Genomic DNA, 16,178 nt, shown 5'->3' with positions numbered 1-16,178 from the left:
AAGCTTATAAAGTATCAGAAAGTACCACAACTCTAATTTATGGCTCTGGAAAGCAGTGACTCAGTTATGCAGAGGAGCTATAATGTCTAATGCAAAACCCTGGCTCCACAGAACCTACAGGACAGTATGTTGCCTAAAGAATGATATATTAAGAAATTTAGGGCCTAAAAGCACCCCCCCCACTAAACGTTCCTCTTGGGGGTACCCTACACAAGCTGGAGGAAGCTGCTGAGTGTTCTGATTGACACTGGTCCTATGTTCTTTCCTCTCTCCATCTTCTACAGTTCCTGCGATTTCCTTCCGAAGGAGAGGACTGTGTGTGCAGTGTACTTTCTGTGCTCCGGGGATCTTCTTTTCTTTCCTTTCTCTGTCTTTGTCCTTGAGCTGCTCCACAGCCTTGCGTCCATCTGCACTGTTGAATGGTGGCCATCCTGTGATGCCAACCTTGCGAGGCTGTTGTTTACAGATCCTATGACACCAGCCTCAGTGGGTGATGTGGGAACCAGAGTTATAATTCTGAAGCTTTTTTGCACAGTGCCTTGAACTCTTGATAGGAAAGGTGCTGTTGAAAGGGGCACATTCTTTTAAAAATAAATATTATGACAGAACCCTTTGTTGAAGAGATGACACGTTGCAATAACAGCTCTGTATCTTGGGTGAGATCAGATGTTAATTTACATTCAAACACATGATGGTCCTGTATTGCCTCATTCTACACATTTTTACTTTGTAGAAAACCAAACAATTTCTAAGCAAATTAATGCAAGCATAATTCAAGTTTATCATTTAAATTTATTGTCATGTAATAAATCTTCCACAAAAATAAAGAGGCGACTCCTGGCGGATTTGCAGGGTGGAAGCAGTGATGCAGTGGTGTCTGGGAGTGTGTACTCACACACTTCCTCCGGAGCTGTAGCCCCAGCTGAGCTTTTAGGCCAGCGAGCACTTCTACTGTGTGCTTTATTAAAAGTGGCGGGGAGGGAGGGAGAGGACACTGCCAGAGAACGGGGCTTTGGGGGTACCTGTGGAGCCAGGTGGCCTGGGGAAGAGACTGCAGGACTCCCTCGATCTAGGCTTCCTCGGTAGTTTGCGCTCGATGACCGAGTTCTGGGGGACCATATCTCCTCCTGTCACAAGAACTGACAGTCCTGTAGGCCAGTGACTGCCCCATGACAGTCCTCAGTCCCCCTTCCCAGTCCTCAGCCTCCTAGGTTAGTTCTGGGCTCCTACCAGGGGCTCAGCTGCTCCATGTGACCCTTTAAAAATTGTGTTTTGGTTTAAATGAAGGAAAGCAGATCAGAGTGCTTTGGAAACAAATTAAAGCTATATATCGTGTTCCCATATAGGAAATCAAAATAATTGCTACCTGAAATGATAATCCAATCATTTCCCCTTTCTGACTGGAAGATTCCTCCTTCCACCTTCAAACTGCCTCTCCCCACGAGCCAGACTAAGCAGAAGCGCTGCACGTGACTCACCTGCGGGTCTGAGGCCCTGTCCACGCGACCTTTAGTGAAGTACCAGCATCCCCGGCCACGCGTGGAGACACGTCAGAGGCCTGAGGCCAAGGAAGCAGCGGGCAGGCTGCACGTGCCTGCTGGGTCCACCCGCCAGGGATGGCCCTTCCTCCGTCAGTCAGCCGCACGGAGCTTCGGGCTCAGCCCCCGTCCTGATGAAAATGAAGCCGCCTGGCCGACCTCGGCTGCTGCTGAGAGGATGGAGCAGCCGGGCTTTTCATGAGTAGAAACCACACGGACGTGCACTGACATGTCATGCTTTTAGCCTTTTCCAGAGCTCGGTGTGACAGAAGATGGCTCCTCCCAGTCCCTCAGAAGATGGTGATGAACCGAAATGACTCCAGCCTCCAGGCCGGGGACACAGGGACAGGGGAGAGAAGCCGCCTCCGATACAGATGAGGCAGCAGCTGGCTGAAACGGGTGCTCGGTCGGCCTCATCTGGGATTATGTGCTTTCTAGGCAGACAAACAAATACTTTTCGTGTCTTTGAGAGTGAGACTAGGCCGTGAAGGGCTGGCCGTGGGCCTCGAGCGTGACTCGAAAGACCTGTCACCTGTCCCCCTGTCCTCACTGCTCTGCCCAGGGCGCCCCGGCGGCTGCTTCCTTCAGAGAAGCTCAGGGAGACAACTGCGATCACACCGGCCCCAGGGGTTTAAACAGAGTCAGAAGTGGAGAGAAAAACATGTGTTTACTCTCATGTGGAATACTGTATTAATCAAATTGGTCTCCTTTTTCTCCTATTAGTCTGGTTGAAGAAAAAAGACTGCTTTCAAAATGAAGTTTTTCTTTTCCCAATGATTAATACAGAGTAGATTAACTTAATTTGTGCTAGACTCCAATTTAATTCAGCTACAGCTCAGAGGCCAAATCCACAAAAAAGCTAATCTGGGCTTCATGAGAAGGAGCCACTTCTTTCTTTGAGGGAAAGATGCCAGGCTCTAAAGGCTTATATCCAACCGGCCAGGCTTATATCATGGGCCTTCTGAAAGGCAGCTGCATGCATACACGGCTTCATTTCCGTATTAATTCCTGTCTTGTCATCTTTTCAGGTTGATATTTCTCAATGTTGAAACACACACACACACACACACACACACACACACACACACACACACACACGACCAAAACAAAAATCCTGAACATGCAGGGGGAAAAAAAAGAAAAGAAAGAAAAGAAAAGAAAAAGAAGTATGTACTGATAAAGTGTTATATGCCTAAGGCATCAGGTTCCTGGAAAAGCTCTAGATTTTTGGTTTAGAAATAAAATTGCATGTGAAATAGCAGGTTTTTACATTTATTATTGTTGTGTAACTCCCCTCCCCTTTTTTGCACTATAAGCTAAACTGAGCGATCTATTGCCAACTGGCACCAATTCTCCAAACCCAAGTGTGCAAGGGAAACACGCCTGTGTGATCCTCTTTAATAGAAGACGCACCAGGGAATCTGTCTACCTCTGTTCCCCAGAAAGAAAATAACTAGAAGGGCTGCTTGGCTGGAGGGGGTCAGGGTGGGAGACGGCGTCCCGTGCTCAGTCGGAATCCATCGTGAACAGCTGGATGTCCTGTGGGTTCCAGTACAGGCCCACCGCTGAGTTGTACACCAAGGACCAGACATAGGGGATGAAAAACTCCTCGGGCTGCTCCTCTTCCACATATTTGAATTTCAGTTCTGGAAACTTCTGCAACGAAAACAGAATGATGTAATCAATCTCACAGCCCCATTGGAAAGCAGCAGTAGTTTATACGCGGCGTGTGGGCAGGGTGCAGGGAGCCCACCTTCCCTGACTGGTTGGAGGGCCTGTGAGCCCCGGGGCCACAGATCCAGCTTCCAGATGACTCTGGAGGACACGTGAATCACCTGTAGGAAGGGCACAACCCCACCGGCCCTGGTCAGGGCCGTCAGGGTGCGGAGAGGAGCAAGACCTGGACCGGACGAGGTGGGGTGAGAAACATCAGGCGGGGAAACAGGTCCCGCCCAGGTACAGACAGTGTTCAACAGAGACTATCTACTGCACCACTGGGATACTGATGGCTGGGCCTCCTGGAGACGCTTCCCTCTCAGGGCCGCGTCACCGTGGAGGTGAAGACTTCCCTTCACAGCTCCTCAGCCTTGACTGTGCGGGCAGGCAGCGCCCACGGGGGGCCTTGGTCAGGGCCGGGGGCAGCAGCGGCTCTGCACAGCTCAAGCCCCCTCTTCCTCCTCCTGGCGGAGGGGGCGGTGGGGATGCTCCGGCTTTGCAGCGGGGCCAGTGGAGGTGATTCCTGGCTCTACAAAGGCTTCCAGGCGACGGGGCGGCTCTCTGTAGTCCCGGCTGATAAGTGAGAACACGTGCAGTTTCGAGGTCCTGTAAGTAGCACTTCCACTGCAGCGTTTCACCAGGATTCGGGCTTTTGATTTTCTAATTTTACTCCTGACCTATTTATTCCAGCCAGGGCAGAGGAAGGGATTCCTCCTTCAGCAGCCTGAGGAGCTGCTGGAATCTACTAAAAGGCCCCGGGCCGCCTCCGCGGCGAAGGTGATTCTGACAGGAGTGGCTGCGGTTTGGTGACCTGTGTCCCAGGTGGGGCGGGGAGAAGGGGGCAACAGTGTCCTAAGACGAGGGGTACGGCGGAAGGTCACGGGAGAGGGCTGAAAGGGACAAGAGGGGAAACACACACACAACAGAACGCGGGGCCCACGAGGGCAGAGATTTCTATACCCATTGTGTTTGCCGCTGTGTCCCCTTAAAGGGTGGCCAGACACTTAATCAACAATTCGATGAACGAATCAATGAAGCAATCAACCGTATAAGGACCAACGATGTCCCAGGCGCCATGATAAATACTTTAGGTATACTATCTTGCTCAATCCTTCTTGTGTGAGTCATTCATTGATTCTCATACTGGTTGAACGTCTGCTTCTCTGCACCAGGCCCTGTGTGCGCGCCAGGGCCTGGGGATACACAGTCCCTGTCCTCACAGAAGGTGCCTTCTCGTGGAGCAGAGGGGCAAACAGAGCAGGAAGAAGGGAGGGACTAGGGGCTCGAGGCCTGAGGGAGGTGGGGAGGGGCAGCCAGATGAAGAGGGAAGCGCGTTCTTTCTGAGGGAACAGCACGGAGGGAAGGCCTGAGGATCTTGATGCCGGAGGAAAGAGGAGGGGTGGAGGGAGAGTCAGCCCTGGTGAGCAGGGCCCGGAGGGGAGGATGCCACCACATGAAGAACGCTGGCCTCCACGTGAAGGTCCCGGGAGCCTCTGAAGGGTCTCAGAAGGGGGCTAGGTGAGAGTGGCTCTGTGCAGGGACCACTCCGATCACAGAGTGGAGAACCGGAGGGCATCCGGCAGGGACAGGGCCTGGTCCAGGTGAAGGGCAAATGGGCCTGAACTAAAATGACACTAGTTGGGTGGATTTAAAAGATTTGAAAGAGAAAAGGGGGAGGGAGGGAGTAGGGGAGCTTCACATACACCCAGAGTTAGAGATTTTTTTTTTTTTTTTTTTTTTTGTGGCACGCGGGCCTCTCACTGTTGTGGCCTCTCCCGTTGCGGAGCGCACGCTCCGGACGCACAGGCCCAGCGGCCATGGCTCACGGGCCCAGCCGCTCCGCGGCATGTGGGATCTTCCCGTACCGGGGCACGAACCCGTATCCCCTGCATCGGCAGGCGGATTCTCAACCACTGCGCCACCAGGGAAGCCCTAAGAGTTAGAGATTTTTAAGACAACATTTGCAATGATTAAGACTAAACATCTAAGTGCTGGATCCTCAGAGTTCCAGAACGATGGCAGAGGGGCGGCGTTAAGCAGGAAATGCTTTGTGGCAAGGTGAGTTTTGAGCTAAATCTTAAAAAAGTGTATAGGAATTCGTGCAAAGGTGGGTCCTCTGGTCATGGATGTTACTTCAGCATACCACAGATGGCACAGCCCCCATCTGTTATGGCTTTAACGAAAACCAATTCTATTCCACAGCTCCCAGGGCATCAGTAAATATAGAATATGCACAAATGGGTTTTATAAGTGGCCCAGACTCCAGCACTACCTACCCCTATATCCTCCCTCATACATTTTTTACCCCATACTTTGCAAAACTACGCAGGTTTAATGCAAACCCAAGCCTTTTCACACCACCAGTGTTTCAGATCAGTTCTTTATTATCATCAGTGTAAGGCTGAAAGTCTCCGTGTGTGCTGAGGGCCATACGGATTACAGTGCAGAGGACAACTTCTCCCACTGCGCTCGTGGGGTCAGTCTGGCTGACAAAGTGTGACCAGCTCAGGGATATGACACTACTTCCAGCACATACTGGATCTGACTGGAATTCAGTTAGGTCCCCCAGCTTTCCATTCCCTTGTCATCCATTCACTAAGTCTCCTTGAATCCCTCCCACCCTGGGCCGAAGCCCCCCCATTCTCTGGGTGCACCATAGCCGCTCAGCAGCTGGGTGGTCTCTGGGGGCCTGGGGCATCCTCGATGAGCCTCCTCACGTGTTCTGTGATGCTTCTGGCCTGGCATGGGGTTCTCAGGTGTGGGGACGGGGTTCCTGGAGGCGGCAATGGGCCTCTGTCATGGAATCAGGTGTCTTATAGGTAGCAACATCATGATCTTCTTTTCCATGAGAAATCTGCATTTGTAGCAGTAGGGTGCAGCAAGCCGCTGCCACCAACCAAGCACTCCCTGAGCACCAGGTCGGTCTGGAGGCTGCACACTCGCGTCGTGGTCAGTCACCACGGTGTCCTGCTGAGGCCCACGTGGCCAACCACACCAATGGAAGGTGAAGCAGGGCCTGGAGCAGCTAAGTGGCTGGTTCTAGGTCACACAGCCTGTGGGCTCAAGTCAAGATTGAAGCCTGGGTCTGACTGGGTGGGAAGGTCAGTGTGAAAAGAGATACCACAGTCATAGCCACCCTGGTGCTTTGTCCTAAAATCCAGTTCTCCAAGGCTCCACAGGGCCCTTTGGGGTTAGTCCTGTGCCCTTTCACTGTATGAACAGAGTGCAGCACACACACTACTGGTCCTGACAGAAATGACCAAACCCACAATGATGTCAAGAATCAAGGAAGTATGGGGGACTGTGTGTGAAGAAAAGAACTTTACCCCCTAATAATGAGGATGCAAGTCCTAGTTCTTGGAATGGCCTCAGCTTTAGAAAACTTCTCACGCTGTCCTGGAGAGAAGTGAGGGGGCTGGGGGAGCAGAGGTGGTGGCTTGAAAAGGCCAGAGCCCCCCGCATTGCCTCTTTCAGCTGGAATAATGACCTCCTACATTTCTAAGTGGTAATGTCACCAATAAGGCACGCTTCTTGCTCACAGTGATAAAAACGACTGAAAGATGTGAAACCTTTTCTCCATCGAGTGACATATTTAGGGGTGTTCCTACGAAGGCAGGCCTTAGGAAAGGGTGTGAGGCAACTTACCCGAGACTGCTTTCTGTACCTCCAGAGAGGGTGGGATGGGAAGTAAAACGAGCAAAGCAGCTTTCCCTCCAACTGAATTAAAGAAACTTAGGCAAAACTTGCTCAGTGGGGTGGCTCTATGTTCATGTGCTGGCACTAAGTCTACCCGCCCTCATGGTTCTGGGGAAATTCTGATGACTTTCCAGTTAGGAGGAGTATTGAATCAAAGACTGCCTTTAGATCACACACAGGCAGATCTAGGAAAAGGCCACCAGGAGAAGCACCTGGAACCCCCACGGTTACCCTTCCCACCACCTGGTAAAAACGGAGCTGAAAATGCCTCGTTTTTAGTCTTGGCTCGAGTTTAAGTCAAAACAGTAATCCGTCTCACTCTGGAGTAAGTGTCGTAAACAAAATCTCAACGTAGGGTTATATCCAGAGTGGCAAGAATATCCATATGTAATATAAAATAGTACATAAAAAATAGTATAAAAAAGTATAAACTTTACCTGACAACAGCAATGTATTTCATTATGAAGTTTTTCAAGCTGATCAATGATTATTTCTATAGAAGTTCTCCGTAAAAACTTAATTAATTCTGAGATTATGGGTAACGTTTATGGCTACCATAACTGATTACGTATTACATAGCAGGAATGTTCAAACACTTGACATATAGCTACTCATTTAATCTTCGAAGTAACTAGAAAAAGCACCTGAAAAACAGGCATATGATTTGAGTCCTAGTCCCACCTTTCCTCACTCATTCATTCATTCAGCAAATACTTACTGAGGGCCTACTGTGTGGCAAGCGTAGTACTAAAAACACAGCTGTGAGTAAGATGTGTACAATCTCAGCATTTAAGAGCTGAAACAAAGTCCAGTCCATATTAGCCAGGTGACTTGGGACAAGTCTTGTACCCTCACTCAGACTCAGGCTCTTAAAAGGTAGAGTTTACTCTACTCTGAGATTTTGAATTTAACCGTTCTATCTCCCAGAAATGAGATGAGCCATGTAAAAGCACCTAACACGCTTTTGACGAAGCACTCAATAAATGTTGGCTATTATGACTGACACTGAAGTGATATATGCAAATGTAAGGTATGCTCTTATTTTAGAAATTTCAGTGATCAAATCTAAAGACTAGAAATACCCCCTGGCCTGGTCCTAAGCCCATGTCTCTTATTCTACCCAACTGGACACTTCTGACTTGGCAACCCTGTTTCCTGACTCTGTTATTAATAACAGAAACATAGGGTTTCCCTGGTGGCACAGTGGTTAAGAATCCGCCTGCCAATGCAGGGGACACAGGTTTGAGCCCTGGTCCGGGAAGATCCCACATGCCGCGGAGCAACTAAGACCACGCGCCACAACTACTGAGCCTGCGCTCTAGAGCCTGCGAGCCACAACTACTGAGACTGCGTGCCACAACTACTGAAGCTCACACCCCTAGGGCCCGTGCTCCGCAACAAGAGAGGCCACCGCGATGGGAAGCCCACGCACTGCAACGAAGAGCAGCCCCCGCTCACCTCAACCAGAGAAACGCCCGCACGCAGCAACGAAGACCCAACGCAACCAAAAACCATAAATAAATAAAATAAAATAATAAAATAAATAAATTTACTAAAAAAAAAAAAAAGAAACATAAAGAACCCGGGCCTCCCCACGTGAAAACCCAGGAACAAGTGCTGACAAATGGCTTAAAAGTGACAGACTCATCTTCATTAACATTTTTAAAGAACAAAATTCTGTCACTGAGAGAAGGTAGGGTCTGAAGAACTGCCTTCTGTCCGTCTCAGAGTCCTCACTTGGTAAACCGTGAGTTAAGTGAACGAACGCGTGGCTTCACGTCTGCCCACAATCTTGCGACGTAGCTGTTGAACTCAACTGGAGCCGAGGACTGGCTCTGAGGGGAGCGTGTGGCCGTGTGATGAGGAGAGAAGGGTCACCTCTAAGCCATATTTGACACCAGTCTCCCCGTCTCCCTGGATGATTATGCGGCATGTTCAACAACCCCCGACAGGGCTGTGGCATCTAACCCCGAGGGGCCCTGGCTGAAGGGGCTGAGGTGACCAGGAGCGAGGCCGCCGGGCTTTCTGCTAGCTCACAGGGCCCACCGCGCTCAGGGGAAGTGACACGCTGACGGTGCCCACGTGCCGGTGCTTCTCACTTCGCCCACGACCACCCGGTAGCAAAAGCGGCACCTCTCAGCTCATCGGCGTATCTCCTTCACAGCAATTGGGGCTTAGCGTGCGCATGTGTTTGTTTACTCGGGTACCATCTGCTTCCCCACTAGAATACAGGCCCCAAGAGGGCAGGGACCTTGTGAGCATCTGGCAGACTACTGACACTTAGGAAATGCTTGTTGAATGATGAGTTAAATGAACAAGCGCGTGACTTCAAATCTGCACGTAATCCTGTGACATCGGTGTTATTAACTCTATTGAATGACTAAGAAAACCAAGGTTCAAAAGGATAAATAACACGCCAAAGAGGACAGAGCTAGGAAGTGGTAGAGCCAGAGGCCGAATGAAACTACACCTCTCCCCAGTGGCCTCTTCAGAGTCAACGGGTACCCAGCTGCGTGTTTCTTGCAAATGTCTATATCCTACATGGACGGGAGGTTTCCATGTCTTTCCAGTAATGATAATGTGCCTCAAACACTTCTTCCATGTCCTCTAGCCACCAAGTCGCTAACCCTTTGTGCCTGAGTGACCTCACTGGGAAGGGATGGAACTGATCTCTGGATCTGGAGTCCAGGTGACCCCAGGCTGGGGGTCAGGAGGCCTTGGCTCTGTCTTGGCTCAGCTACTGGCAGGCTGAACAGTTTGGGGCAAGTCACAGCATTTCTCCAGGACTCAGGCGTCTCACTTTGTGCAAAATGAAGGACCTTTAAGCTCCTTCTGATTCTACTGGGTGTGGTTTTACGAGATGACCCCAGTAAGGTTCTACACACTGGCATTCTCTGCATGCCTCCCGGGCTCTGCTGGGCCCACCTGGAGAAAGGGCTGAATGAGTTGGGTTCAGCGGGAACCCCCAAGTCAAGCACTTGCTGGTTTGCACTTAGCCAGGCTTCACCTGGGGGCAGTCTCAGCGGAGAAGGTCAATATCTGAAGGTTCCTGAGCTGTCCTGTGGGTTGACAGCAGTTGGTTTTAAAGGCTGAGATTCCCAATTGCTTAAAATCAAGATAAACACGAGGCCATGGTTGAGCTGCTGTGGCCTGAGAGCTCGTGGCTAAGTGGGCTGAGGTCCCAGGCGTGGCCCCGTCTGTGCTAGAGGATGAAGGCCCGGCCCCCTCCATGGGGCGTGCGCCACTGGACATGCGGGCACCCAAAGAGCAAGCACAGACAGAGCAGCACAGACACACTTCTGTTACGAGCAAAACCCGAACACTGCAGACAGCATGCTCGCACGCCCCTCGAGCTCCAGTACCAGTTCCTCTTGCCTCAAGGCTACAAGTGAGCTGTGAGATATTATTTCTTGAGTTATTTGCTTGAAACTTTTCACCAGCACTTAAAAGGTCCATAAAGGGGGATAAAGCATAATTAGCAAGAAAAACAGAGCATGTTCTCTAGGACTGGCTATAACAAAGTGAACATAACAAAGCACAAGGTAAAAAGATTCCTTTTTCCTGCAATGAGTTGCTTTTAAGACAGTGTACTGGGAACACTTTACAAGGGTGAATAATAGGCATAAATAGCAAAAGAGTTTGGAAAACACTGTTCAGTTGACCTGACTGAATGGGAATGCAGCCTCTGCGTAACTAGCTGTGTCCAAGCTGCACCAAATTTGACACCCCCCAGGTCTCCCTGTCTACCTAGCCAGAGAGAGAGCCCACATGGGCTGAGAGTGAAACAGACTTTCTTAAAAACATGTGCTCCTCGGGACTTCCCTGGCGGTCCAGTGGTTAGGACCCAGCGCTTCCACTGCCGTGGCCTGGGCTCTATCCCTGGTCAGGGAACTAAGATCCCACAAGCCATGTGGCGCCCCCACCCCCCTCCCAAAAAGAAAGAAAAAGAAAAAAAGTGCTCCTTTAATCCTCTTGGAAGTCCGAGAGCTAAGGACAAGAAAGGCAAAAGGTTTTATTTAGCACTAATGGCACTGGGGACACGTTTTGTCAGAATTCAGTCCAAGAAACGTCATAGTCTGAATGCCAGATCAACAACCCAGAAAAAAATCACTCTTTCCTTTATGTTCTTTTCAAGCCTGTGGAGATCGCTAATGCCATCCTGCGATGGCTGGGGGAAGCCCAGCTTCCTCACTTGGGAGTGTCTTCACTCCTGACCCGGCCAGCAGGGCCCAGGCCACCTGGGCCTTCCCCCACCTCTACCTCATCTCCCCTCTCACCTTCTCAGGCCCCCGTGGGCTCCAGCCAGTGACTGCTGGGTGGATGTGCTTCAGCACCCACTAAGGCTCTGGGAAAGCGGAGGAGGGAGGTCTGGGGGGACGGGGGCTTTGATTTGACAGTTACGGCAAGAATTCATCTGGAAGGGGCTAGCAGAGGGCGCGGTGCTGGTCGCCACAGGCCCAGGCTTTCGCCCCTCTCTTTCTGAGACAGTTGTCTTGTGACTCAGCTCAACGAGGAGGGAAAAACCATCTCTCAAGCTTGGAGCTTGGTCTCAATCCAAAGCTACTTACAACAATCTTGTTGTTTTGACTTTTGGAGCCAGAGGTAATGCGAGACTCTCAAGTTTGGCCGGAATGTTTTTATCAGCTCCAGTGAATCAACCCACCGCAGTGGGACATCCGGACGCCCAGCCCAGAGACAAAGCAAAGGTCTGATTTGGTGGTTGAGGCTCGGGTATAATAAGCAGACCGAAAGCTTTAAAGACTGTCTCTGCTTCAGCCATGTGATCTGGTGAAAACCCACAGGAAGTTCAACGAACAGATGTAGGGCTCAACTGCAATAATTTTATTACCACAAAAGTTCAATGGAGTTTTCCCCCTTCCACCATTATATAGATAGCATCAGAAACTCTAGCAAGCCCCTGGCATGCTTCCAGAAAGTTTAGTGCAATTTAAAATCAAATAGCTATATAGCACATTACAAAAAATTCTTTCAAAGACCGTTTCAAGCCTCTGAACAGACAAGTGATGGGTGATGGTCACTAGTGAGGCAGGCCGGCACTGCTGGGAAAGGGCGTGGGGCAGGATGGACGAGGTGGGTTACTGCTGGCAGCGCACACGTGGGCTGTGGTGGGCAGGTTCCATGCAGATGGAAAGTACACTGTTTCAAGCTTCTGTCATAAGATATCCAGGTAGGCATTTACAGGCCATTCTTTTATCCACAGGTGAATTTGGGATGAGCCAGTTTCCCTACCATTCCTTCCCTCATTTACTCTCATTGTGTAAACGCTGGTCCTTCAGTGATGGGTCCTTAAACTAAATACTGGTAAGAGCCAACCATATACGAAGCACTGTGCTTGAGGCCGCAGAGGAGAGAAAGAGGAAGAACTGCTGCTCCTCTAACAGGGGGTATAATTTAGCAGAACGAATAAGAACGGTGGGAGCATGACACAATATGGAAGGGCACTGCCCCGGAAGGCTGCTCTCCCAGGCAGACTGGCCAACACTGGGGTTGGAAGACTGTAGGTGGCTTTGAACAGCAAACTCTAGGAGAAGCATCTATCTATACGATCGTTTCAGCTAAACTGAGCTTCCCTGGTGGTGCAGTGGTTAAGAATCTGCCTGCCAATGCAGGGGACACGGGTGTGATCCCTGGTCCGGGAAGATCCCACATGCCGCAGAGCAACTAAGCCTGTGTGCCACAACTACTGAGCCTGCGCTCTAGAGCCCGTGAGCCACAACTACTGAGCCTGCATGCCACAACTACTGAAGTCTGCATGCCTAGAGCCTGTGCTCTGCAACGAGAAGCCACCGCAATGAGAAGCCCACACACTGCAAGAAGAGTAGCCCCCGCTCACTGCAACCAGAGAAAAGCCTGCGCGCAGCAACAAAGATCCAACACAGCATAAAATAAATAAAATAAAAATGATAATTCAGCTAAATTATGGTCTGAACGGGCCTGATCTGCAGGCTCTTCTATGTGTGATGGAATGAGCTGCAAATGGATCAAATATTATTACTTACCTGACAAAAAGGAGATAAGCACTGGTCTATGAATAACAGCAACATTGAATGTGGAGCAGTCCCATTTTATGCAAATCGGTTTCAAAATTAAATCCAAAATACAGAAAATTATAAAGGGCCATTGAGTAAAAGTTACAGATGAAGAAATACAAAGCTAAAGTGAAGAAGCCCACCATGAGGTGGCTCAGAAGACAGTTACAATACCTTGCATATCTAAGAGCACGATGGCTGGCTGGGCATCGGGGACCTCAGGGGCTCCCTGGGAAGTGAGTTACCACCAAGAATAGAGCTACAAGGTGAGTGGACACCTGTCCTGAAAGCTCAGGCCAGGCGACCACCTCTGAGTATTACAAGCGACACTAATGATGTCTGTGACTGGTGGCAAAAAATAAAAAAACTCTTAGGAAAACAGAGGATACAACAGAAGGTTGAACCCACACTTGTGATGAGCTGTCCACCAGCATGCCATCAGCCAGAATCTCAAGCCCACTGGGATCTGAAGCCTGAGCAAATGTCCCCGTTAGACCCTTCTCTCACAGGTCCAGGTGAAGGTGGGTCATGAAAAGGAAGATGTCTTCAGTTTGAAATTTCTCTCTCTTTCCTGGGGGCTGGTGGGGCGGCCCAGAGGAGAAGAACGTAAGGGCAGGTTCTCCCGCCGCAGGGGAAGTTTGAGAAAGGCCTTGACAGATGGGTTATGACCTGTGGGGGAGGGACTGGGGGCAAGGAGGAAGCTGGCATTGCGTGGGGGAGAGACCCCTGTGAGCAAACAGCGAGGCCAATGACTCACCCGTGGGCCTGGTGAGTCGCGTGGGACCCGCACCCAGGCTCGAAGGCCGGCAGCCGGGGACACAGCTGGAAGGACAGTGCACAGACAGGGAGGGGTCTTGAAGGCCGGGACAACAAGTGTCCATTTAGTGAGCTTCGAGTTGAGAGAATAGGTATGCTGCGGTTAGAAATGTCTAATTTAAAAGTCATCAGTTCAGGCTTCCCTGGTGGCGCAGTGGTTAAGAATCCGCTTGCCAGTGCAGGGGACACGGGTTCAAGCCCCGGTCTGGGAAGATCCCACATGCCGTGGAGCAACTAAGCCCGTGCACCACAACTACTGAGCCTGTGCTCTAGAGCCCGCGCTCCACAACTACTGAGTCTGTGCTCTAGGGCCCGCAAGCCACAACTACTGAAGCCCGTGTGCCTAGAGCCTGTGCTCTGCAATAGGAGAAGCCACTGCAAGGAGAAGCCCGCTCACCGCAACTAGAGAAAGCCACACAGAGCGACAAAGAAACAAAGCAGCCAAAAGTAAAATAAATTAAAAAAAAAAAAAGTCATTAGATCTGAGATGGCAGTGGAAGTTGCCAAGTATGTAAACTTCTCAAGAAGACTGAGCTGCAGTATTGAGTCAAAGCCCCTGTTTTGAAGGCAAATCAATTCCAATTCAGAAGCCTGGGAAGAGGAGAATGTTTTGATTCCACGGTGGCAGATGAAGGGCAAAAGTAGAGAATTTACTGGCAGAACTTCTTGTGCTGAAAGTGAGCCCAGAGAGGGAGCCACAGATAATTGGAATTGCTTGCCCTTTCTGCAGTGGGCTCATTATTTTGGATAGGACTCAGATACCTGGCCAAGAGAGTGAGATGTCAGAAAAATAAATGCATTACTATGAAATAAAAGTCTAAGTAGAATATAAGCTCCATGAGGGCAGGGATTTTTTTTTTTCTTCCCCACTGATGCATCTACCAGTGATTAGAATATTGCCAGGGGCTTAACAGATATTTGTTGAGTGAGTGAATAAAGGAATGAATGAACAAAGAGGTAAAAATTGCTGTTTGTAGAAAAACTCAGAGTTATGGGGGGTGGAAATGAGTTGGGAAAATTGAGTCCTGCCCTGGGTGAGTTAGTGGAATAACTGCCCAAATTTATTTGGGATAAAATGAGCCAAACTAAGCCCATGTCACTTTGAGAAGCAAATGAACTGACTTACTGGGATTTGGGGGCAATACTTCAAACCTACTGGATTAATTTACTTCTCAAATTGCCTGTTCTCCTTGCTTACCACTATCCTACCACCATCATATTGTCACTTACCTAGGAAAATCAGATCCCGAATAATGGATGACATTAATCTAGATGGTGATGGTCATATTTTATATTTCAATATATCTAATTATGGAACATAAAGTGAGCTCATGCACTAGTCATGAACTGATGTATAATAAGTAAACAGAGACAAGTTCCATTTTTAATGAGTCCTTTACTTTTTACTCTTGTCAAGATTGTAGTATGGTTTTTTTAAAAAAGGGGAGGATATGGCCTCAAAATGTGACACATAAGTCCTAACTACCGTGTCTGTGACAATATTCCTTTAAACTAATTTTTTTTCAGATTAATATGTGAATTAAGTGGGAGTGGGAGATGCAGATTTGGAGAAAGATTCTGAATCATGGTTAGGCAAATACTGGCAAAGCAAGGATCTCTGTCATGTATGAAATGTCCATTCTGGGAGTTACATGTAGGTGACATGTGGCGGGTATGGGGGCAAGGGCACATGAGAGGCTTTGCTGGCACACCCCTGTCCAGATTGATGTGTCTCTGAGTGAAGGAGAGTTTGTGTGATTATATCAGGCGAGAAGACAGCCTTTGCCACAGTACGTCAAAGAGATATCCGGGAAACAGAATTCCTACTAAGATAAATGCACAGATAGGAAGTTGTCTTTGATTTCTTAAGAGTCATCTCCTTTGAACATTCTTAGGATTTATGCTATCAGCAAATGTGACAGTTTTTCAAGCCTTCAAGGGGCATCACCCATTCTTAGAAAAGTCATGCCTTAATTATTCCTTAGCAAGAAGTTGAAATGAGGCTCTGAGAATCAACATCCCATGTATCTACTATATAAGAGGATTTTTTTCCTCTGCCTATGGAAAGAACAATCTATTCCCGGTGTTGTATGAAAGCCTTGTGGTTGCTAAACCAATGACGTTTTCTTCAATCTACTTGGAGAAAATCCCACTTAAATCCCATGATTCTAAAGGTAAGCATTTTACAACATAAAGTTCAGCCTTAGTGCTTCCTGTGGCTGTATCTCCCAGTGATGCAAGCATGATCCGTGAGTGGAGGAGCCGGACCTGTGACTTCCTGTCAGATGCAACAGTCCTGGCCCCGTGGTTAATCCAACATGTGTGATCAATGAATTAAAAGCACAAAATTAGGTTTGTTTCC

The 16,178-nt window shown here is 49.2% G+C and overlaps 1 protein-coding gene across 4 annotated transcripts in view; it reads right to left on the bottom strand.

Annotated features, from left to right (window-relative positions):
- Window positions 1-2,794: 2,794 nt before the first annotated feature.
- The window catches only part of DYM (dymeclin), a 383,872-nt gene continuing 370,488 nt past the window's right edge, over window positions 2,795-16,178 (bottom strand). For all 4 annotated transcript variants that reach the window (XM_059039793.2, XM_059039792.2, XM_067015750.1 and 1 more), the window contains one exon: window positions 2,795-3,194. In XM_059039793.2, the coding sequence (XP_058895776.1) occupies window positions 3,045-3,194 (150 nt within the window). In that variant the 3' untranslated portion in view covers window positions 2,795-3,044. The remainder of the gene's footprint in view (window positions 3,195-16,178) is intronic.

This window comes from Kogia breviceps, chromosome 15, assembly GCF_026419965.1.
Source record: "Kogia breviceps isolate mKogBre1 chromosome 15, mKogBre1 haplotype 1, whole genome shotgun sequence".
NCBI classification, from domain to species: Eukaryota; Metazoa; Chordata; class Mammalia; order Artiodactyla; family Physeteridae; genus Kogia; species Kogia breviceps.
Note: the sequence above shows the minus strand (reverse complement) of the source record. Positions and strands in the feature narration are given on the sequence as shown.